The sequence below is a fragment of the Andrena cerasifolii genome, chromosome 7 (genome assembly GCF_050908995.1).
Source record: "Andrena cerasifolii isolate SP2316 chromosome 7, iyAndCera1_principal, whole genome shotgun sequence".
Taxonomy (NCBI): Eukaryota; Metazoa; Arthropoda; class Insecta; order Hymenoptera; family Andrenidae; genus Andrena; species Andrena cerasifolii.
In genome coordinates this window covers 13,517,993-13,541,196 of record NC_135124.1, presented here as the reverse complement: position 1 = coordinate 13,541,196, position 23,204 = coordinate 13,517,993, and the positions used below count along the sequence as shown (strand labels likewise).

Below are 23,204 nucleotides of genomic sequence, written 5' to 3'. Positions count from 1 at the left end.
GTACAAAAAATGCCACGCAACACTTGCGTGTTATGTTTGCTCAATTGTTGCATTCTTCTTTTACGAAATGCTCTTGAAAAACTTTCAGTTGGAATAGAACTTATAAAATATAAAAGTATACATTTTTCTATAACAGGAACAGATATTTTGTTCATTAATATTGAAACAGTTCTCAATCATTGTAAGAAATACTGAACACTGTTCAATGAATAGTACTACAACAATATTAAATAATTATTACAGTTAAATTGATATTCTGAATGTGTTATTTGTTTGTAATATTTACCTACGTAGATAATTTCTACGTAGACATTATAGAATTTTTATGTATTTCGGTTCGTGTAAGTTATAAAAAAATGTTATTTAGGTAACTATTATTCTTGACAAATTCTCTTTTCTGTTCATACGAAGTATTTGTTATTAATTACTTATGTTATTATTTTCATACCTTTTATTACAAAAACATATGAAGAATGTGATGTTATAGTGTTAAATACAACTAGTACCTAATATTTCAGTACTTTCCTTTATCTTGTGGAACCTTTTTTAATAAACGTTCTAATATAACATGTTTCCATGGAACGTTTATTACATAGATTCTAAACTATCTGTTCCATGAGAACACGTTCTAAATCAGTTCCTAAGAGTAACATTTCTTTCAATAAAAATTCCACAGGAGCAGATATTTTCTTAAACGAAACATGTAAGTTCTAACAGAACTTTTTTAAAAACGAGAGTTCCAGAACTTTTTCTATCCCTGACCATATGGATAATCTACATTCTGGTGGCTTTCGATCCCTTCTACCTGCTACAGTGCGATCGGAATACCATCGATCTCATAATCGGTTCGACAGGAGATTTTGAATACCCTAATTTAAATGTCTCGACATACTTACTAGTACAATATCCGAGTCCCAGCGACTTGGCAAGTGATTAGACGAAAATAGCGCGGTTTTTTCTTATTCCAGTTACTTCCCCCTGTAAGGGAATTCAACGGTATCTTTAATTAGAAAAAGATCTCGTTTCATTAAACCAGCCAGGCCGTCCGCAGTTCTTGCTGGTACGTATGGTCAAGAGCGATAATTGAACTTCCTCGCCGGAACGAACGTCCGCGAAAGGCGGGCGACAAGTCGCGAGGGAGGAAAGCACAACAGCGAAACAAGCGGCGGTGGTTGAAAGAAGAAGGCGACGGATAAAGTTGAAAGGGGTGCGGGCCCGAGATAGGTGGATGGCGTGCCTCGGTGGCCCGCGCCGGAAGTCGCGTGTCTACGTCGACCATGCCAGCAGCGTACCCACCATTCGGATCCCCACCCTGGTGGTAGCGCTGCCGGCTTCGAAGCGGCGGCCTGGCGCATTTTCTTAGGGTCGTCGACGAGGCCTACGGCGGTGGGCTGGTGAGGCCAGCGCGCGTCGCTGCAGCCTGGCCAAAGAACCCCGTCGCTGCTCGTCGTCGCACCGTTACCACAGGGGTATCGCGCGGTGGCGTGACAGTGATTGGTCGATCCCGGTGCCAGCGAGAGGGTCGAGGGAAGGCAACCCTCGGCGAGGCTCCGTAACGTCTTCAGAAACGGCAGGATAAACGCGCGGTTAGCACGCGCGTCCACCGACGGCTGCCGTTCCAACCTCGACACGGGCAAGTGTCTTCTCGCCATCGGGAGATCTCGTTTCTCTTTATTTTCTACGCGATCCGCCAAACCGGTGAACCCTTCTGCCGTTACATCGCGTAAATGTCGCGGAGCGTGTATAAAGGAGTGGAGAGGGACGTCGGGGCTCCGCGATGAGGGACCCAAGCACCGAGAACCATGAGCAGTAGCAGCAAGAAGACGCCGGTGGGCAAGGAGGAGAAGAAGAACCCCTCGAGCAAGGAGGAGAGTCCTGTGGCCGGCAAGGATGACGCGGGAGGATCAGCCTCGACGGGAAGCACCGGCGGAGGAGCGACCGCGGAGGGAGCGCAGCCTGGTAGCAAGCCAGGATCGGCTGGGGCCACCAGCAGGGAGGCCGCGCAAAAGCTCCTCGGGCTTGCCGCGCGCGGAGAATGGGCGGCGGTGGACCAGCTGCTCAAATCTCTGGAGAAGGCGACGCAGGCCGTCACCGAGGATGGGGCACTCGCTCCTCTTGCCAGCGTCATGGACGCGGTTAGTTGGATGGCTAGAGGAACGCGGGAGTTTTGAGAAAGAGGATCGACGCTGAAACGAGATTCTGATTTCCAGGCGACGGGCATGACGCCGCTTATGTACGCAGTCAAGGACAATCGCACGGGGTTGCTCGATCGGATGATCGAGCTGGGGGCGGACGTGAGCGCTCGTAACAACGCAAGTATCTCGAGAATTCTAACGGACGCGGGGAATATAGTGTGGCGATCAAGGTGATGGGAAGATGGTAGCACACTTGGGAATTTAAACGCCACACTATATTCCCTCCTCTAGGAAGTGCGGCATATTTGGAACAATGTTGGTAATTTGGAATACCGAAGTATCTAATAAACTACAAAGGCTATCTAATTTGTAACACCGTGGATTATAGGGGCTAATGACCAGTTCACTAATTACGTTTGTGGATGAACCGCTATTTTCACATTTTCCACTTAATCTGCAGAGGAAGAAAACGTGAATCTGCAAAACTTTTTCAGCAAGTATTCAATCGTTCCAATCGTAGTTAAAAAATGTTGAAAGTTTAGAGTTAAACGCTTAATCTACTCATTTGCATGTTCCTTCTATGGTTCCGTGCCAGTTTCGCGATAATTTCGAGAATACAAAGTGTGACATGAAATTTTACGTTTCAATGCCATGCTGCTAATTCGGAATACCGAAGGTGAAGGTAATTTGGAATGGGTATTCCAAAGCTTAGCGATGCTTTTGCTTCACACGTAATGGCTACCGCAGCGTGAATGCGCTGGGTATGACACAGGAAATTATATCTGTGATTACTGCAAGTCAATTTTAAGATGTTGAATTTATATTTATAAAATTGTTCCTTCATTGTGATTTCTTAGCCTGATTACGCGATGAAATAAACTAATTTTATTATCTACGTGTTTTCTTTCGGTTTATAAAGTGAAGGTAAATTGGAATACCGGTATTCCACATTACCTGCATCCTAACGAAATCGATACTTCTTGTCATTTTTCATTCAAACCAAAGTTTCAATTACTTTTTTTATTATTACTGAGACTATGAAATATGAAAGTTTATTAGTCTCCCTATGATATTATGCAGTTTTATTTGTTCTCATCCTCTGCCGTAATTTTGTATTCGCCTCAAACAAACTGTTATTCCAAATATACTGCACTTCCTCTATAACTACACTACCATCGCAATCTTGCTGACACGAGCAGTGGCGGATTTAAGGAATAATACCCAGGTGGTAAGCGTTCTGAAAGTGAAAAGGCAGCTAACCGTAGCACCACAGAAAAACAGTATAGTGTTTATTTATTTATTTATTTCACTTGCGCGGGTATAACCCCTTTGTTAACAGAAACGAGTAAATCGAACGTCGTAGACACACGTGACTATTAAAAAACAACCCAAATCGAAAAACTCTTTTCGATTGCCCATGGCTAACCAGACCCATAATGGAAAACTACCGCTCTATAGACGCTTGTCCTAAAACTAGAAAAAGATCCGTAAAAAAAAAAATTAACATCTTTACAGTACAAATTAACTAGACGGAGCCGCGAGGACCCTCTGTCCCAGGCAGCAACTGCTCATAGGTTGCCAGTTAAATCCGCCACTGCACACGAGTCCATCGCGCTCGCTTTTGCACAGCCTCTGCAACGGTGAGTCACCTCGGTTCCCCCGGGAATCACGATTTCCCGTCTTGGGCTCGTGCTTCGGGGAATAATCAGCCACGAAGCGAACCCCCAGCCCAGAGGGTTTGCTAGCCGGATTCCGAGGAACTCTGGACGAATTCCATGAAACGCGGGGCAGGCGGAGCGGTTTCGTGTCGGTAACGGGCCGAGCCGCGGTCGGCTGCTTTGACATTAGCTTTTAAAATAAGTTCGTGGCCGCGTTACGTGGCGCCGACACGTAATATTCGAGCAGCTGCGTGGCCGAGGCTGACCACACGGAACGTGTACAGTTAACGATCTCCTTGTAATCCGTGCCGAGTGGACGCGGAGGAGGGTAAGATCGCGTGAAGGAGGGCCAAGGCCAAGGGGTTCGCCGTGGAAGCGGGAAAGTAACCGAGCAACTAGGCCGACGAGTCACTAGGCCGAGAAAGTAGCTCGATTCTAGGAGCTGATTAGGTCACTTTCCCAGATTCTATCGGCGCGTTTCCTCGCGACGCCTACGCTTCCACGAACCCGAGTCCTTGAACGGGCGAACCCGCGCGGGTGACGCGAGGCCACGGTATTCCCCGGGATTCCACGAATTCCCCGGACCTTTGGGGAAAGAGCACCACTTCCATTAGGGTCGAATCGGTGGTTAATCGCGACCGCTGGGATCGCATCGGCCGCGCCCAACGCGCGTTGCACATCATTTTCGAATCAACCCCGATATAATAGCGTTGCACCTTATTCTGGGCGCGGCTAGGCACGATTTACAACCCGCTTTCCATGCCCAGCCACTTGACCCGACGAATCTTAATGGCTTGCCCGCGATTTATTCTCACCCCCGACGCAAGGGCGGCGCACGATTTCGTCGCGTTCAGTGGATGTGACGCGTTCGTCATCCACGGACCGACTCCTCGCGTTCACGAGATCGCTCTTTCGCAGGACAATTACAATGCTCTTCACATCGCGGCTATGTACTCGAGGGAGGACGTGGTCAAGCTGCTGCTGTCGAAACGTGGCGTCGATCCGTACGCCACCGGAGGGGTATGCCTGCTCCTTTTCATTGCCCACTAGGGTGGAACGAAATATAGGGGCGGAATTTTTGTTTTATTATTCATAACTTCTAATAGTTGGTAAAAGTTGCCTTTTATAATGAATTTTAAACTGCCAAAATCTGAACCTCCCGAATAAATGTTTTCAGCTGCCGCAGGTCAGTTAAAAATTATTATTTTCATTGATGTTATGAATTTTGTTTTATCACACGATGGCACTTCGTTTTAGTAAAGTTAACAGACTAGAGATAGTATACATAATAGAAGAAAATTATTTACTCACATCAGAAACAAAAGATTAGCTTTAAAAAATAACTTTTGACCCACTGAATATCAACGTATACGTTTAATGCCTCAGAACATCGAGAGCAATGGAGTAAACAATGTGACCCCGAAATAGGTTACAGAGAATTGTCATTTTCATTTGTTAATACATATAAACTGCTAATATCTGATCTAAGAAGCGCGAACTAGCTTTGGTAGGTACTGTAAGCTGGTCGGTACTGTACGACTCTCCCCTACTCGCTAGATTTCCTGGCCGTGTATCCTCTCCTCTCTGACTGTATCCAATAGTGACGATAGGTATATTGTCTGGACAAATGAAAAGATTAAATACGACAGAAAAAAAATTAGCAGATACCTACAAAAATCCAAGCCCCATATTTTTATTTATAAGATTTTTTTATATACGAACAAAAAAATCCCCAACTTTGTCTTTTGTTAGTGGCATCAAGGTGGGGTCCCCCCTTAATCTGACACATAAAGGCAAGTTTTTTTCACTGTTAGAAAGCAACCACAGAGTGGTGATTTTTTCGTCCCACCTTCTGCTCGCTACGAACCCCATACTAATCACGCAATACTGTTTTGCGACGTGGGACTGCAGCCGAGGCAGCAAACCGCCGTGCATCTGGTGGCGTCGAGGCAAACGGGCACCGCCACTTCGATTCTGCGTGCGTTACTGGGCGCCGCCGGGAAGGACATCCGGCTGAAAGTCGACGGAGTAAGTGAATCGACGGAATTTCGTCTCGCGATATCCCGAGGACGCTGGTACGCCCAATCCTCCGGTACCCTAGTCCTCTGATCGAATTAACATTTTTTCCCCCGCAACCCCTATCGCGCAATGCCCCCGATTCCTAGGTTTCTCGCGTGACGCGAATGATGCCCCGGGAATATCACCGCCTGGTACCGAACAGCTGTCATAACTCTACGCCAGCTCGCTTCTTCTTCTTCTTCTTCTTCTTCTGCTTGCCTCCCATCCGTTTCTTTCTCGCACGCACGCCCACCGGCCCCCTAATGCTCTCGTTCTTTGTCTCCTAAACGACCGGTAGTAGCGCGCGATATTCGCGGGCGGAACGCGCGCCAACATCGATATTTACGTTCCGCGCGCACATAAATGTGGCTATTTATGGGCCTCGCACGGCGTGGCCGTTTCTTGTCGGCACGGCGAATCGGTTTTACGGGCGGGCTAACGTCTCTCGTTGACTGGAACCCGGGGTTCAGCACCTAGGAGACTCTATTAAAGCAAATCGCGAGGTACTCCGGGTTCACGAATGCTTCGCAGAAGGGGAAGATACCTCTGCTGCTGGCGGTGGAGGCTGGGAACCAGTCCATGTGCAGAGAGCTGCTGGCTCAACAGGCGCCTGACCAGCTTCGCGCCACCACCCCCACAGGCGACTCGGCGCTACACCTGGCGGCCAGGAGGAGGGACATCGACATGGTGCGGATATTGGTGGACTACGGTGCGACGGTGGACATGCAGAACGTATGACAGAGATTCAGAATATTCGCACCTAGCAGCCAGGGATGTAATGCGATTCTAGAAGGAGCTCCGATCGCTGGGTGTTTTCAGGGCGACGGGCAAACTGCCCTGCACATAGCGAGCGCCGAGGGCGACGAGACCCTCGTCAAGTATTTCTACGGGGTGAGGGCGTCCGCCTCGATCACGGACCACCAGGATCGAACGCCCATGCACCTGGCGGCGGAGAACGGGCATGCCACTATAATCGAGCTGCTGGCGGACAAGTTCAAAGCCAGCATATTCGAGAGGACTAAGGACGGCTCGACGCTGATGCACATCGCGTCGTTGAACGGCCATTCGGAATGCGCGACGATGCTGTTCAAGAAGGGTGTCTACTTGCACATGCCGAACAAGAGGGGCGCCAGGTCCATCCACACGGCCGCCAAGTACGGCCACGTCGGGATCATAAGCACTCTGCTGCAACGCGGCGAAAAGGTACCGGGTATTTCGCATTCACCGTGAGAACCGTGAGGTGTGCCACGAGTAGGGAATACAATCCCGGTCATTGCTTACTATCCCGGGATTGTGGGATTTTTTTAAGTCTATCTCGGGATTTCGGGAAGAATCCCGGGATTGGATAATAGAGAATTTTGAGTAGGTAATTAAAATGATTCGTTATGTGTTCAAATTCTAAATCTTTGTTTAAAGTAAAGAAACTCACTTTCTATCATTAGTCTGAAATATAAGCTAAAATCGCTTTTAACAGTAACAACAGTAGAACAATGAAGAACCCATTATGCAGATTTTTGGAAATGCGAACGAAGAAATAGCAAAGCACCTAAAGCACGTATGTATCTACAATGTTTCACTTTACGTGTTCAAACAAGGTGCCATTTGCAACTCGCGCGATTTCGAAATAGCGGAAAGTGAGAATATCATTGTAAAAATAAATATAGTTTAGTTAGTTATATGCAACTTAATACTATTATTTAAAAACATCATTATTATTATTATTATTCTCTTTATTATTATGAAATGACTATGTTTATTTATTCTGATTATTTTTATATTTTCCAGATGTTCATAAAGTAATTTTCATTTTTAAGAATTTCGAAATTCTCGGGATTAGTTATATGAAATCCCGGGATTGTATTCCCTAGCCACGAGACGGTGCCAAGTGTGCAGCGGTACAATGCTTCCAGGAGAAGAAAGAGCACAACGTTATTTTTTTAACAAACTTTTAATTTTTTCAATTCTCGGTTTAATAAAAATCCAGTTTTCTTTTCCCTTTACAAAGTCTGCTCTGCATGAAAAATCGACTCATCACGTGTTACACTTTTCGCAGGTGGACGCCACGACGAACGACAACTACACCGCACTGCACATCGCCGTGGAGAACGCGAAGCCCGCGGTGGTGGAGACTCTGTTGGGTTACGGGGCAGAAGTGCACGTACGGGGCGGGAAGCTCCGAGAAACTCCTCTGCACATTGCTGCCAGGGTGCCGGACGGCGACAGGTGCGCGCTGATGCTGCTGAAATCTGGAGCAGGACCGAATCTCACCACCGACGACGGCCAGACCCCTGTGCACGTGGCAGCCAGGTATGGCAACCTGGCGACGTTGCTGCTGCTTCTCGAGGACGGCGGGGATCCCATGTACAAGTCCAAGGTAGAGGTGGCTCTTCATCCCCAGGGCTCGAGCTGGCTCTTCCGCCAGTCTGAGCAACAATTATTTGTGCCACCCTTCATATTTAAAAAGTTATACCTAGTCAGGTGGCCGAAAAGAGGCGAATATTTGTGAACTTTTTTTGTAGAAGCGGAAGCGTGTATTTTTACAAAAACTTTTTGCGCTTAAAAGAGCAACATTTAAAGAACATTTGGTAATTTTTTCGTGGAAAAATATTTATGTTTATAATAAAGTAACGACCGACATCCAAGAAGCATTTTTAAAAATTTGGTTTTTGCGGTCAGCACTGCCATTCGGAATCAAATTATCTAAAATCAAAAAATAAAAAAGATTTCGTTAGTATATTAATGTATCTTCCGATTGACGGAGAGAATTTTCCGAAATATTAATTTGCAACAAAATGACGGCTATTTAAAGTTGAAATCCTGATTTTTTTGTGCAAAAATCACGCGAAATAGCTTTTTCGAAATATCTTTCTTAAATAGTTTTCTACTGGTTGATTTATTATTAAAGAATTAATCATTTACTTTTGATCAGAAACAAATTTTTTACACCTTTTTTCTGACGAGTAACCACTTAAATGAACAGAAATTGGGACATTCACCTTAGCTTTACTACTCGGCTTCGCCCGAAATTTAGATTCCGATTTTATAAAAAAAATTTTTTTTAGTTCTTTTTGGGAAAATGATCACATTTATCTGGATTAGTCATGCATAATGAGCTGAGGCAGTTTATTGAGCTCAGAGTTTATCGTTCGAAAGCTTTTAGGCGACAGACAAACACACAAACATGTATAAAGCTTTCTGCTTTATATATTAAAATATCAAATATAATTTTTGACAGTGAGTTAAATTTTTAGCAGTTCTTTGTTGAATAACAAAAGCATTTTATTTACAAAAAATTTAGTAAAACAATTTATAGGTAAGTTTGATACTAAATTCAAACATTTAGTTATTACCTACTTTTCTACCCCTTTTTCAAAAAGTATTGCTTTTAATTTACTCTTTCTACCAACTTTGCCGCTCCAAATTCACTTCTCTGAGCAGCCTGCCCCGATTGCCCCCCCTAGATCGGGCCCTGCCCCCCATTTCCCTCACTTCAACCGCTTCTCGCTTCGACAGAACGGAGAGACGCCGCTGCACTTGGCCTGCAGAGGGTGCAAGGCCGACGTGGTGCGGCACCTGATCGCGTTCGTGAAGGACAGAAAGGGCCCGGAAACTGCCACTGCCTACGTGAACAGCGTGACGAACGAGGGCGCCAGCGCCCTGCACTACGCCGCTCAGATCGAGCCGCCGGAAGTGAAGGTACCCGGCGACGATCGAGCGGTGGTTCGGGCCCTGCTCGAGGGAGGGGCGGACGTCTCGCTGCAGACGAAGCAGGCCCAGGAATCTGCCTTTCACTACTGCGCCCTGGCTGGGAACAACCAAGTCCTATCGGAGATGATAAGTGGGATGTCTGCTACCGAGGTGCAGAAGGCCCTGAATCGTCAGAGCGCGGTCGGCTGGACGCCGTTGCTGATCGCTGCTCACCGTGGCCACATGGAGCTAGTCACCACGTTACTAGCCAATCACGCCAGGGTGGACGTGTTCGACCTGGAGGGACGATCCGCTCTCCACCTAGCCGCCGAGCACGGCTACCTGCAGGTCTGCGACGCGCTGCTCGCGAACAAGGCGTTTATAAACTCCAAGTCCAGAGTGGGTAGGACGGCGCTGCACTTGGCGGCGATGAACGGCTACTCGCATCTCGTCAAGTTCCTCGTGCAGGACCACGGGGCTGCGATAGACGTTCTCACGCTGAGGAAGCAGACGCCCCTTCACTTGGCAGCCGGCGCTGGCCAACTGGAAGTGTGCAAGCTCCTACTGGAGCTCGGGGCGAGCATAGACGCGACCGACGACCAGGGCCAGAAGCCGATCCACGCAGCAGCGATGAACAATTACGCGGAAGTGGCTCAGCTGTTCCTGCAGAGGCACCCCAGTCTGGTGATGGCCTGCACCAAGGATGGCAACACGTGCGCTCATATAGCTGCGATGCAGGGCAGCGTGAGGGTGATCGAGGAGCTGATGAAGTTCGATCGGCAGGGCGTGATCTCGGCCAGGAACAAGTTGACAGACGCGACGCCGCTTCAGCTGGCGGCTGAGGGAGGGCACGCGGAGGTGGTGAAGGCGTTGGTCAGGGCAGGAGCATCCTGCGCTGATGAAAATCGGGCGGGATTTACCGCGGTCCACTTGGCCGCGCAACACGGGCACAACCAGGTACTCGAGGTCATGAGGACCACTCAGTCTCTTCGCATATCCAGCAAGAAACTCGGCGTCACCGCTCTTCACGTGGCTGCCTACTTTGGTCAAGCTGGTACGCTCCCTGTCCCGATACCCTGGCTCGTCTTTCTGCGGTCTGTTACAGGGACATTCCACGCGAAGTCGGGCACTTTTTGGAGTAACACTTCGGTTGTGGCTGAAATTTGAATATGTTGTAGTCTTTAGGGATATATTAATATATCTCGAAGGATTTTTGACAATTTTGAAAAATGTCGATTTTACAGCTGTCTGAAGGTAAGTGCTAACTTTTTTTCAATAAATTATAACTATGGAAGTAGTAAACGGATGAAGATGAGGTTTACGGCGATTTGTAGAGAAGACATTGAAGTTTTAAGAAAAAATTATTTCAGTTTCAGAAACAAATTTTTTTAACCATTTTTATGCAATTATTTTAAACAAAAGCAGTTTTTTAACAACGGGCGCGATTTTAAAAATCTGAAAAAAACAGAATATAGTTGTATCCTTCCACTTCATGGTCTAATTGTGAAAAATATGGGCATTTTTAAAAAATTGGCCTTGTAAAAATTGTCGAAAGTTGACGCTGCGTCGCCCAGCACCGCGGTACTCGCAGCGGGCAAGCGGCTATACCTGATATTCTTATACAGGATTCTCGAAAATGGTAATTGATTTGAAAAAAGTAAAGGAGGAAAACTCTTACTGTGTTTTATATCCAACATAAAACGGTATCACAATTTTTGGTGTTCGCAATATTTTCCTCGAAACGAGGGTGACTTTTAGTTTTTTAAATGGAATGCTGTATATTTGATTACCCAATATGAAAGCGACTGTCAAGACAAATTCAACCATATGGTACACTATGACATTCAAGGCCACACAAGATTAGGAATGAAAGAAAGAAACCCTATCTACTAGATAGATAGTTCAATATATTTACTTCATTCCGATATTAAAAACCTGTATTTGTTTAAAATAATTGCACAAAAATGGTTCAATTTTTTTTTTAACTGAAATAATTTTTTCTTAAACCTTCAATGTCTTCTCTATAAGCACCGTAAAGCTCATCTCTATCCGTTTACTATATCCATAGTTATAATTTATTGAAAAAAAAGTTAGCACTTACCTTCGAACAGCTGTAAAATCGACATCTTTCAAAATTGTCAAAAATCCTTCGAGATATGTTTATATATCCCTAAAGACCACAACACATTCAAATTTCAGCCACATCCGAAATGTTACTCCAAAAAGTGTCCGACTTCGCGTGGAATGTCCCTAACAGTAAGAGTCCTACTACATCGGTACCAACTCGTCTGTGTTCCCAGATACCGTTCGCGAGTTGCTCACCTACGTGCCCGGCACAGTGAAGTCCGATCCACCGACCGGTGGATCGCTGGTCGGAGAGTTGGGCAGCGAGTCTGGCATGACACCGTTGCATCTCGCCGCTTATTCCGGGAACGAGAACGTCGTGCGGCTGCTATTGAACTCGGCCGGCGTTCAGGTATCGAAACGAGAGCGATCTGAGAGTAAATAGATTGTGGCTGCGGAGTGGAAAGAAAGAAAGGTGGTGGAATGAAGAACGACGTTTAAAGGTGGAGGCAGCGACGACGGAGAACGGCTTCAACCCGCTTCACCTGGCCTGCTTCGGCGGGCATATCACCGTGGTGGGCCTGCTGCTGAGCAGATCGGCGGAGTTGCTGCACAGCTCGGATCGGTACGGGAAAACCGGTCTGCACATCGCTGCGACCCACGGCCACTACCAGATGGTGGAGGTGCTGCTCGGCCAGGGCGCAGAAATAAACGCGACCGACAAAAACGGCTGGACACCGCTGCATTGCGCGGCCCGCGCCGGTTATCTCGATGTTGTTAAATTGCTGGTGGAGAGCGGTGCCTCGCCGAAGAGCGAGACCAATCTGGGCAGCGCGCCGATTTGGTTCGCCGCCTCGGAGGGCCACAACGACGTGCTCAAGTATCTCATGGAGAAGGAGCACGATACTTACGCCCTGATGGACGATAAGAGGGTAAGCTCCCCTTAGAAAGCCGAGCTTGCACCGCAGTTGCCGCACGGAATTCAAAAACTTTTAACGCCAGCCGACTGATCACTCGGCTCGGGCCAATAAATTTCGGCGCTCGCCGACCTAAGATAGCCTGCACGCGATCCTCAGCCTTCTTCACCCTCCCTCGCACCCCTAGGTTAGGCGGCGCTTAAATCGCGCTAGCGATCGATTCTATCCGGCTGCTTGTTCTTTCAGTTCGTCTACAACATGATGGTGTGCAGCAAGAGCAACAACAACAAGCCAATCGAGGAGTTCGTGCTGGTGTCACCGGCACCGGTAGACACGGCGGCCAAGCTCTCGAATATCTACATGAAGCTGTCGGAGAAGGAGAAGGAGAGGGCCAAGGATTTGATAGCGGCGGGCAAGCAGTGCGAGGCGATGGCCACGGAGCTGCTGGCCCTGGCAGCGGGAGCCGACTCGGCCGGGAGGATCCTCACCTCGATGGATCGCAGGAACGTGGAGTTCCTGGACGTGCTGATCGAGAACGAGCAGAAGGAGGTGATCGCGCACACGGTGGTGCAACGTTACCTTCAGGAGCTGTGGCAGGGCAGCCTGAACTGGAACGCCTTCAGGACGATCCTGCTGTTCATCGCGTTCCTCGTCTGCCCGCCCGTCTGGGTGGTGTTCGCTCTTCCCCTCGGTCACAAGTACAACAACGTACCTATCATCAAGTTCATGTCCTACCTCACCTCCCACATCTATCTGATGGTCTTCCTATTGCTGGTCGGCATAATTCCTATATACCCGGTGGTGAGGGCGAGCCTGCTGCCCTACTGGTACGAGTGGTGCCTGCTGGTGATGCTGTCCGGGCTGCTGCTCTTCGAGCTGACCAACCCCAGCGACAAAAGCGGCCTCGGTTGGATCAAGCTAGCAGTGCTGCTGTTCGGCATCTTCGGGGTGGCGTTCCATCTGATGGGATTCGTTATCGTGAATCGACCGTACTGGCCCACCCTGCTCTACCTCAGGAACCAACTGTTCGCTCTCAGCTTCCTCCTAGCCTGCGTGCAGATACTCGACTTCCTCTCCTTCCATCATCTGTTCGGCCCCTGGGCCATTATCATCGGCAACCTGATGAAGGATCTCGCTAGGTTCCTGGCGGTGCTGGCCATCTTCGTGTTCGGCTTCTCCATGCACTTCGTCGCGCTGAACCAAGCCTTCAAGAACCAGTCACCCCAGGAGGCGCGCAACGAGGACAGGAAGAAGAAGGGCGCCTTCCACGACGGTAAGTTCGACGCACGTGATTCTGTGTAGCGATTAGGAGAGAAAGGGACCGAGAATAGCCTCCTGACTTTTACCCCCTGTCTTATCCCTAATCGGATACGATCGCAGCCACTCTAAAGGCAAACGAAAGAAAGACGAGAAGAGCGGCGCGGTCGATGGGACCGCGAACGTGCGATACGCGAGTACACGAATATACGGGATTCACGGGATATACGTCCACCGCCCTCCCGAGAACACGGCCTGTACCGCGCGTTCGGTAAGCCCGGCACCGATAGCCGGGAGTGGAGACCGTTGCGAGACGCATAACGTACCGCGTCTCCTTGTCGATCAAGCTTCCCTTATCCCCCCCTCCGCGAGCGTCCACTACAAGGACGCGTCTCCGACGCGAGCGGCATGCCGATTGTTGAAACGCTGAAAAAGCTCGGTAGTTAATTAAAAGCAACGCCGAAAAGTATCGTTGAGGATGGGGGCACGCGTGCTCCCCATCGTTCCCCCACAGAACTAACCAAAACGCCTCGTTACCTCGAGACAAACGCATAATCGGATACATTGCAATGATAGATATGTTGGCCAATGTTACGGAATGGATGATGGAGACGCCGTCGACGGCGCCTCCTCGTCGCTACGGCCACTACAGGAAAAAGAATGAGTGTTGTGACGATAGCTCCCGAGATAGTAAGTTTCAACCGATCTGAGAACGTGTCTAAGTGCGTGAACCGCAGCCGGAACGGAAGCGCGCGAAGACATGAGTTGGCAAAATGACACGTGCACAACGGAATATGCAGGACACGATTCTTCTTGGTGTCGTATCGTCTGCATTGTGCGTTTGCCCGATGTGTGTTGCCTGCTGGGACTGCTGCCTGAATTCCAATCAACAATAAATATATTTGCAACGTCGCGAGAGATGTGTTTATACTCACCGCGCTGGTAACCCGCGCCTGCGATTCGGCCACTCGCCGCGAGGATCCTCCACCCCGTCTCCTCTGCCTTCGCTGGTCATTCTCGCCACTCGTCGCCGTTCTCGCCGGCCCGCGCACCCCCATTCGAGCTCACCTCGCGCGCGAGTCCGAATCGCGGCCGTCACGGTGTCCGCGGCTGGATCTCGATCGAGATTCCCCCGACGCACAGTGTTTCGCGTAAGTATATAGGCGCTTGGGGTTGAAATTCGCGTTAATATAAAGTTTAATGCTCCCAAAATTAATATAGGGGAGAGTCGCGCAGTATCGACCGCTCTAAGTTTTTTTTTGTTATATCTTGGGGTAGAGTCGCTAAAAATCAGGAATTCAAAAACGTGTTTGTAGTATAGATGGAACTTAATAAGAGGGGGGAAATTATTTTTGTGAAATTTAATAATAAGAATTGATAATTCGCAAAAGTGAAAAAGTTGTAATTTCTAGGAAACGAAAAATTGTCGTCCAGGACCGACCAACTATTAAATTAGTCGATTTTTAGGTGTAAATGATTAACAGTGCTAATAAAAAGGCATTTAATTGGTACAATACAAGATTCTTTTCAAATTTTATTTGTACAAACATCGCAAGTATAATACTTAATTAATATTCTCTTGATCTATGCATTCGACGTGTGCTCAATCTTCACATTCGGTACACTGCTCCCAATTTTTGTTAAATGATTCTTTGCAAACAGAAATGGGCAAAATTTGTATTTAAATGAAATTTCGAATAACGAATAAAAAAATTAACTTTATTCATCGAATAAATTCTCGTCGAATAAAAAAGTTAACTTTGTCAGTCGAATAGATTCTCATCGAATAAAAAAATTAACTTTATTCGTCGAATAATCTAAAGTTAAAGTAACTTTTGTTTGATCCGTATTTAAATAATCGAAGTTGGTAAACATTTAACATAAAGAATTAGTATAAACTGTTAGTACTGTAATAAAATAACTGGCTCGAAGGTACGACAGTATTAAACGGAACATATAGAAGCCAAATGGAAAGCATAAACATTCCACCAATGAAACGTGTTTCCGTTTTCTAATACCACTTTTCCCAAATTCAGCCAAAGTTATGGGTAACAGTAAAATCTACGTTCCTTTATTAACAATTTAAGATACAAAAATTCGTGACTAGGGCAATTGGGATTCTTAGCTTTTGCCCATTATGCGTAAAACACTGTGTGACGTCGGGATCACGGCGGCCGCACCGAGCCGGGTTCCGGCGACCACCGCAGGCTTCTTTCTTATCTCACGGAGGCGCCAATCGAGCGCGCGTTTCTCCACAGCCTCTGTTGCGCATCGTTTTTTGCATTTTCTATCAACATCTATATTATATTTTACCAAGAGCAATGTTGTTTTTTCCTCGTGCTGTTCGAGTCTTGCGCAATACGTGTTTTCTGTGTCACCTGTCGGCCAAGTCGGACACGAACATCGGACCGCGATGGCCCGAGGTATCATCGCTCGATCCGGACGTACCGCCCGACGCGAGCACAGCCACCCCCGCTCCCTCTCCCCTTTACTCTTCCTCCTCTAACCGCCTCCGCGCCCCCTTCTTTGTCTCTCACCTGGAGGGTATCCTTCCCACTCTCCCTCCTCTTCACCCCGGAGATCCCGGAAACCCTCGACGCGAGGAATCGGCGAAGCGTTCGGTCTTGTCCTTGCATGCGCACGGTAACTACTTAGCTCCATTTCTGCGTACGTATACGCTCGCGCGGATCCGCCTGAGATCCGCCTGTGAATGCTCGTGGAGAGAGAGAGAAAAAGAGAGAAAGAGAGAGAGAGAGAGAGAGAGAGAAAGAGAGAGAAAGAGAGAATGCGAGGGAAGGCGAGAACGAAAGAGAGAGAGAGAGAGAGAGAGAGAGAGAGAAGACGATCGTTTCGTCGTCTGCATGCTGCATCCCATCGTCCAAAGCAAACGAGTCGATTGTTACCGTGAGTCTCGCGAATTCGGGGAACTACCGGGGTTAGAGGAGAGCATCGATAACGCGGGGGCTCACATGGACACTCATACATAAGCTTTGTAGATCGTCGATGCATCCCACGGAATTTCTTGTCGCGGATTCTCGCGCAGTGAAACCGAAAGCAGAGAGAGAGAGAGAGAGAGAGAGAGAGAGAGAGAGAGAGAGAGAGAGAGAGCGCGAGAGAGAGTGAGAGAGCTGGGGAGAGGAATGGAAACCGGAGAGACTAGAAATAAAAAAAGAAAAGCAATGAGTAACGAACGTGTAATCACGTCGAAAGGTAGACGACACCCCCCCCCCCCCGACACGTAACACGGCGTGAAATCCAACGTCTCACGGAACGTCCGGCATGCATCCAACGTTATTCGCAAAGCATGGCCATGATCTCTGTATAAGCATGAGCATGTGTTCGTTCAGTACGTTCATCGTTCGATCGTTCGTTTACTTCTAATGTGCGTATGATAACACCACCCGCATCCATACATAGCGAGCCCACAGTAGCCAAGCCTGTCTGACGGCACGAAACCAGCATCAAGCAGCAAGTCACGAGAGAAAAAAAATCGCAAAACTAAAGCAACAGCCAGAGAACAAATGAAGAAACGTGTGTGTGTGCCTCGAATTCCAGTAAAGATGAATCCGGTACTCGCCTTCGAGTACCTGTTCTTCGCCGTCTTTGGCCAAACCACCCACGGCGAGCTCAAGGTCGAGACCAATCAGCCGCAATGGACCTCGGTCCTCTTCAAGCTGGCCTTCGGCGTATACATGCTGGTCTCTGTAGTCGTATTAATTAATCTGCTGATCGCCATGATGAGCGACACCTACCAGCGGATACAGGCGCAATCGGACATTGAGTGGAAATACGGGCTCAGTAAACTGATCCGTAATATGCACAGGTAAGCCGGCCCAAAACGTACATCCCCGCGGTTTCGCGGCCGATATCGGTAGTCGGGTACCTATATTGCCCAACCACTCTGGTTTGCCCCCGCGAGGGAAAGCACGCGCTAGCCTCTCCCGATCGCCCGTGCCTCGTCACTCCGTACGGCTACCCCTTGAAAAACGAAATCTGCGGGCTAGGCTGGACACGCGATTCCGTGTTGCAGAACGACCACCGCCCCGTCACCCCTTAACTTGCTCACTACTTGGATCGTGTACTTCATCAAGGTGTGCAAGCAGCGCGCCGCGAAACGAAAACGGCCCTCGCTGGTCCACATGATGGGGCTGCAGCGGGCCGGCCGCCTCTCGCCCCGCTCCAAGATGGGCGCGAAGTGGCTGGCCAAAGTGAAAAAGGGCCAGGTCAGGCCGAAAGACAGCGTGGCCCTGTCCGTGGTGCACTTGAGCCCGCTCGGCAGCCAGCTGTCCTTCAATACCGCGACCAGGATCGAGAGCGTGGTCGACTGGGACTCGATCCGAAAGAAATACTTGGCCCTGTCCGGGAATGAGCCCGAGAAGGAGGCGGAGAAAGACGACAAGGCCGAGGACGACGAGAACGACGAGGAGAACGGACCCGCCGCCTCCGGCTCCACCGCGGCGCCGGCGACCACGTCCACGCCGCCCATCTAGAGGAGCCTTAGCTTCCTCGCCTCGGAAGAACGGATGTTCGAACGAATCGTCGCGAAACTCGCTACTGTAGAATTCGTCGAGCGCCACGACGTTACAGACACTCTCCCCCCCCCGTGTTGTGCGCCGCATCCGACACAGCTACCGCATCGTAAAAACACCCCGAGGTAACCGTCTCGTAGTTGGACTCGCGGCCTCACGAGCATCGACCATCCTCGCGCAAGATACCCATAGCCATCGCTGCTATTGTTTCGGAATTTACGTAAGTAGTGCCGCGACCACCGAAGCAAACGTGGCGCGAGCTGTTGTATCCGTGCGTTCCACCCTCTTGGGCTGCGCTTCGATTCCCCCCCCCCCCCACGGGTTTCGAACAGTGAAATCAGTCGTCGTCTCCGTCGGCGTATCCCTTACATTAAGAGATCTTAGAAGGACGGGTTTTAGCGATTAGCCAGTAGCAAAACGGAGCCTCGAGAAGCTTGAGGCCAACAACAACAGCAACACCGCAAGTACTTACACGCATCGTACATACAGACGTGACATGCATATATGCGCGGGGGTGTGAGGGTGTGGGAAGCGAATTAACTGGCTGGTGGGACTCATGGAAAGACGCGGGAAGGTTCTGCTAATCGCAGTGGATTTAAGGAACTGGTGCACCACGGAAAAACAATGTAGTGTTTAGATAAATTTATTTATTTATTTATTTCACTTGTGCGGGAAGAGCCATTTAGTAACAAAATAAGAGTAAATCAAACATCGTAGAAATACACGTTACTACTAAAAACACAGCAGAGTATAATAAACATGGACAATCGAAAAGAGTATATGGCTAACCAGACCTATCTTGTCTTAAAAGTAGAAGGAGATCCGGAAAAATTATATTTTTTTTTTAAGATGGGGCCCTGGGAGGGCGCTCTGGGCTGAGGCCCAAATCCGCCACTGGATAAACGTAGGCCTGTACGTTGATCGCTCTTTGGTAATCGAATCTAATCTACAAAAACACTGAATGTCTCTATTAACTTGCAGACCTACGTCTGCTAGAATGATACTTATTTCCATGAAGTCTATCGCCCAGTGAAATTCGCGGCTGCGCTCCTGAAACCCCCTGCGTATACACATACGTACAAACACAGAGAGACTGCACAGTAAGAAAACGGCGGGGTACAACAGAGTTTTTCACGAGACATATCGTTCCCACGTATTTCCAGTCAGGATGAGTCCCGTACTGGCCGTTGAGTTATTGTTCTTCGCCATCTTCGGTCAGACTACCCACGAACAATTCAAGGTCGAACTAATGCAGCCCGACTGGACCAGGGTTCTCTTCAAGCTCACCTTCGGCATTTATATGCTGGTCTCTGTGGTCGTACTGATTAATCTGCTAATCGCTATGATGAGCGACACGTACCAGCGGATACAAGCTCAGTCCGACATCGAGTGGAAGTACGGATTGAGTAAGCTCGTTAGGAACATGCACAGGTAAGATGGCTAGTAAACAAAGCAAAACATTTATATCCCACTCTGTTTTAAAATGCTCACCATGCGATTATGTAGTTCGAAACGGAACATCTTCCTCGCCCCCCGGCAAACTTGTCCCCCAGCTTGTATTCCCGGGATAGTCGCAGATCATTGGATATCGATTTGCGACGGATAGCCGAGCGTTGTATTAAAGCTGTAATTATTCGAATATTCGAATCTCAAATTCGAATTCTCTGGTATTCGAATATTCGAATCTCAAATTCCAATTCTCTGGTATTCGAATATTCGAATCTGAAATTCGAATTCTTTGGTATTCGAATATTCGAATCTGAAATTCGAATTCACTGGTATTCGAATATTCAAATCTCAAATTCGAATTTTCTGGTATTCGAATATTCGAATCTCAAATTCGAATTTTCTGGTATTCGAATATTCAAATCTCAAATTCGAATTCTTTGGTATTCGAATATTCAAATCTAAAATTTGAATTCTTTAGTATTCGAATATTCGAATCTGAAATTCGAATTCTTTGTTATTCGAATATTCGAATATTCGAATCTGAAATTCGAATTCTTTGGTATTCGAATATTCGAATCTCAAATTCGCATTTTCTGGTATTCGAATATTCGAATCTCAAATTCGAATGTTCTGGTATTCGAATACTTGCATTATTTGAATATTCGTTACAGTCCTACGTTGCATGCCCGCGCGTTTTAAACGAGCTCGCCCTCCCCCCGCCCGTGGATTACCTTCGATTCGTACGGCGGCGTTACGATGCGTCTCCGCGAGAATTCTAATTGATGGGATACGTTTAACGATGCGCAGGACAAGCACAGCGCCGTCCCCGCTGAATCTACTTACCACCTGGTTGGCGTATTTGTACAAGGTGTGCAAGAAACGCGCCGCGAATAAGCAACGACCGTCCCTGGTCCGGTTGATGGGGATGCAGAGAGCCGACGCGCTCTCCCCGCGCTCGAGAATGGGCGCCAAGTGGCTCTCCAAGGTGAAAAAGACGCAGGTAGCGCACAAGGATAGCGTGGCGCTCTCTGTCGTACACCTGAGCCCGCTCGGTAGCCAGCTGTCGTTCAGTAACGCCGTTAGGATCGACAACGTTGTCGATTGGGAGGCGGTCAGGCGAAAATATCGCGATCTTTACGGTGAGAAAGTCGAGAAGCATACCGAGGAATCGAAAGAGGCTGCGGAGCATGACATTCTGCCGGTGGCGCTGGAGACCTCGTTGGTAGTCCTCCCCGCCGGGAGTCAAACTGCGCCTGCCACCGTCACTTGAACCGATCGCTGCGGCCGCGATCCTGAAAACGCGCCAATCTAGATGTTACCACCCAATGTTTTACACCGACATGTACAGCCTGGTCTCATACAATCTTTTCTTATCGAAATAAACGTCCAAATCGATCGGGTCGTTTTCTCATTCCCTCACTCGCGGACTTACCCTTTCCTCCGCTAGCGAGCACGCCAGCCAATGTTTTAGATGTTTTCTAGATTTTAAGGGAGGAGTATCGAGGCGACGGCCCCGCGCGTACGAACTTGACGACAAATACCCGAGACGGTTAGTCCCCGTGCACTGTCGCTCATACTGGCTGTGCCTTGGATGTTTCACTGACAAACCGATCAAACGATTAAACTAGCGAGATATTGTTAAGAGTGCATGTATGCATGCTTGTTAGCGGCACATCACGACCGCTTGCAACTCTACCGAATTCGAACGCGTACTTGCGAGACACGTATCGCAATATCGGTGCATCGACCGTCCGCCGATCGATCCGCTTTCTACCGATCATCACACACGCTTCCCCCATATTCGATGTCACGAATCGATTATACCATCACTCATACGCCGCGCCGTTCAAACGTTCGAAATTCATTACCCATACATTGAAACGTATCATCGTCGTTTCCCATTCTCCACCGATGTCCCTTCTCATCTCCATCGCATGCGTACCCCACCTCTTTCGGTCGATGCAAAGCTGCGTGAAATAGCAAATACAGTTTGATTACTCGACAGAGTAAACCGCAGGTTTTTACGCAGCCTTGGATCGACGGAATTGCCACACGATTAAATGCAATTCAGAGACTATGTGCGTCCCTATTGTGAACACGTGTGCCGACTTCTTTCAGTGAAAGTGAATCCCATCGAAATGACGGAGAATCTGTTCTTCGCTATTTTCGGGCAGAAGGACACGGACGACTTCACTGTATCGTTAAAGCGAAAGCTGCAACCGAGTTGGACGATATATTTCTTTAAGGTCAGGCCAATGCGCACGGATTCCGCCGCGGGCTTGCACGATCTCGGATTACGTTAGCTCGGCGACCCTCTAGCGATCGATGATCACATTGGTAATGTTCCGGCAGGTATCTTTCTCTCTGTACATGTTGGTTAGCGTGATAGTGCTGATCAATCTGTTGATCGCGATGATGTCCGATACCTATCAAAACATACAGTCTCAGAGCGACGTCGAGTGGAAGTACGGGCTTAGCAAGCTCATCCGCAAAATGCAAAAGTAAGTAGAGCACGCGAATGTTACCCACACAGTGATGCCAGATTCTGGAGCTATTAGGGGGTACGCTTGGTCGCGGAGGGGAGGGTAGAGCCCGTGGGTTCTCGCCCACGATTCTGGCATCACTGTACCTTCATCCTCGCTGCGGGCAGGTATCGCCGTTGAGAACAGTAAGTAACGAAAGCTGGCGCGCCCCGCGTTTTTAAGAACAAGAACCGCGCCCTCGCCCTTCAACCTCGTCACCTCCTGGATCGCGTACCTTCGAAAGCCTTGCACAGCTCGTGGCCGCGGGGAGCAGAAAACAGGTGTGATGCGTTTATTCGCGGGGAACCTATACATGCAGGTACGTGAGAAATTCAGATTACATTAAACCGACAAAATCGATATGTAGTATTCTCTCTTTTCATATAGGATAACGGGGTGTCACCTCAGCAGCGCGACGCTATTAGTTTCCCATTACTTCAATCAAGTCCGTTGGAAAGCCAATTATCCTTAAGAGATCCGACGAGAATCGAGAATGTCGTCGATTGGGATCTGGTGAGGCGAAAGTATAGGGTCCGTTTTGGGAGCGAGATCGAGAAGCCTCTTGCAGAAGATTCGTCCACGCCTAACGCAAACGTTTAAACGAGCTTCTATCAGCTTCGTTACTTACACACTTTGTCACGATCGACGAAACCTTTATACCTTCTATTTGATACTATTTCACTCCTGTACGATAAGCGTCAAATCTAAAAACAAACATAACTATTATGTATCGATTGAATTTTCTTCCGCTTTATCGAAATCCCCGATCTAATAAAAATTCGAAGCCTATTAAAGTCTCCACGATACCACCAGTGTAGGAATAAGACAAGGATGAGAGAAACTTTTGCGAAATGTATATTTTTTTCTTTAAAAAATATAAACTTATAATAGTACGCCTCCACTTTTCGTCGTATAATTAATACTTAAG

General features: G+C 48.2%; 1 protein-coding gene across 7 annotated transcripts; it reads left to right on the top strand.

The window, feature by feature from the left end:
• The first annotated feature begins 911 nt into the window (after positions 1-911).
• Positions 912-23,177, top strand: Nompc (no mechanoreceptor potential C). 7 transcript variants are annotated; one of them, XM_076816437.1, is made up of 15 exons: positions 912-2,135; positions 2,211-2,312; positions 4,712-4,813; positions 5,705-5,821; positions 6,383-6,583; positions 6,671-7,054; positions 7,905-8,225; positions 9,365-10,592; positions 11,839-12,014; positions 12,106-12,534; positions 12,766-13,792; positions 14,353-14,466; positions 17,332-17,599; positions 17,807-18,301; positions 19,469-19,561. In XM_076816437.1, exons 1-14 carry the CDS (start codon positions 1,803-1,805, stop codon positions 18,264-18,266), a joined length of 5,262 nt encoding a protein of 1,753 aa, XP_076672552.1. In that variant the 5' UTR covers positions 912-1,802; the 3' UTR covers positions 18,267-18,301; positions 19,469-19,561. The 7 variants fall into 7 exon arrangements, with proteins under 7 accessions (XP_076672552.1, XP_076672556.1, XP_076672555.1 ...); XM_076816439.1 differs by lacking the exons at positions 14,353-14,466; positions 17,332-17,599; positions 17,807-18,301; positions 19,469-19,561 and adding exons at positions 21,873-22,000; positions 22,107-22,255; positions 22,460-22,595; positions 22,664-23,177 and having other exon boundaries at positions 914-2,135; XM_076816441.1 differs by lacking the exon at positions 17,807-18,301 and having other exon boundaries at positions 913-2,135; positions 19,469-19,643.
• The last annotated feature ends 27 nt before the right edge of the window (positions 23,178-23,204 follow it).

What these genes read in the sequence shown, in the direction of transcription:
- Nompc (XM_076816443.1), top strand. Translation starts at nt 1,803, where the DNA reads ATGAGCAGTAGCAGCAAGAAGACGCCGGTGGGCAAGGAGGAGAAGAAG. An exon ending in CGACGGTGGACATGCAGAAC is followed by an intron (nt 6,584 to 6,670) that starts GTATGACAGAGA and finishes GGGTGTTTTCAG; the next exon opens with GGCGACGGGCAAACTGCCCT. An exon ending in TGACGATAGCTCCCGAGATA is followed by an intron (nt 14,467 to 19,468) that starts GTAAGTTTCAAC and finishes ACGTATTTCCAG; the next exon opens with TCAGGATGAGTCCCGTACTG.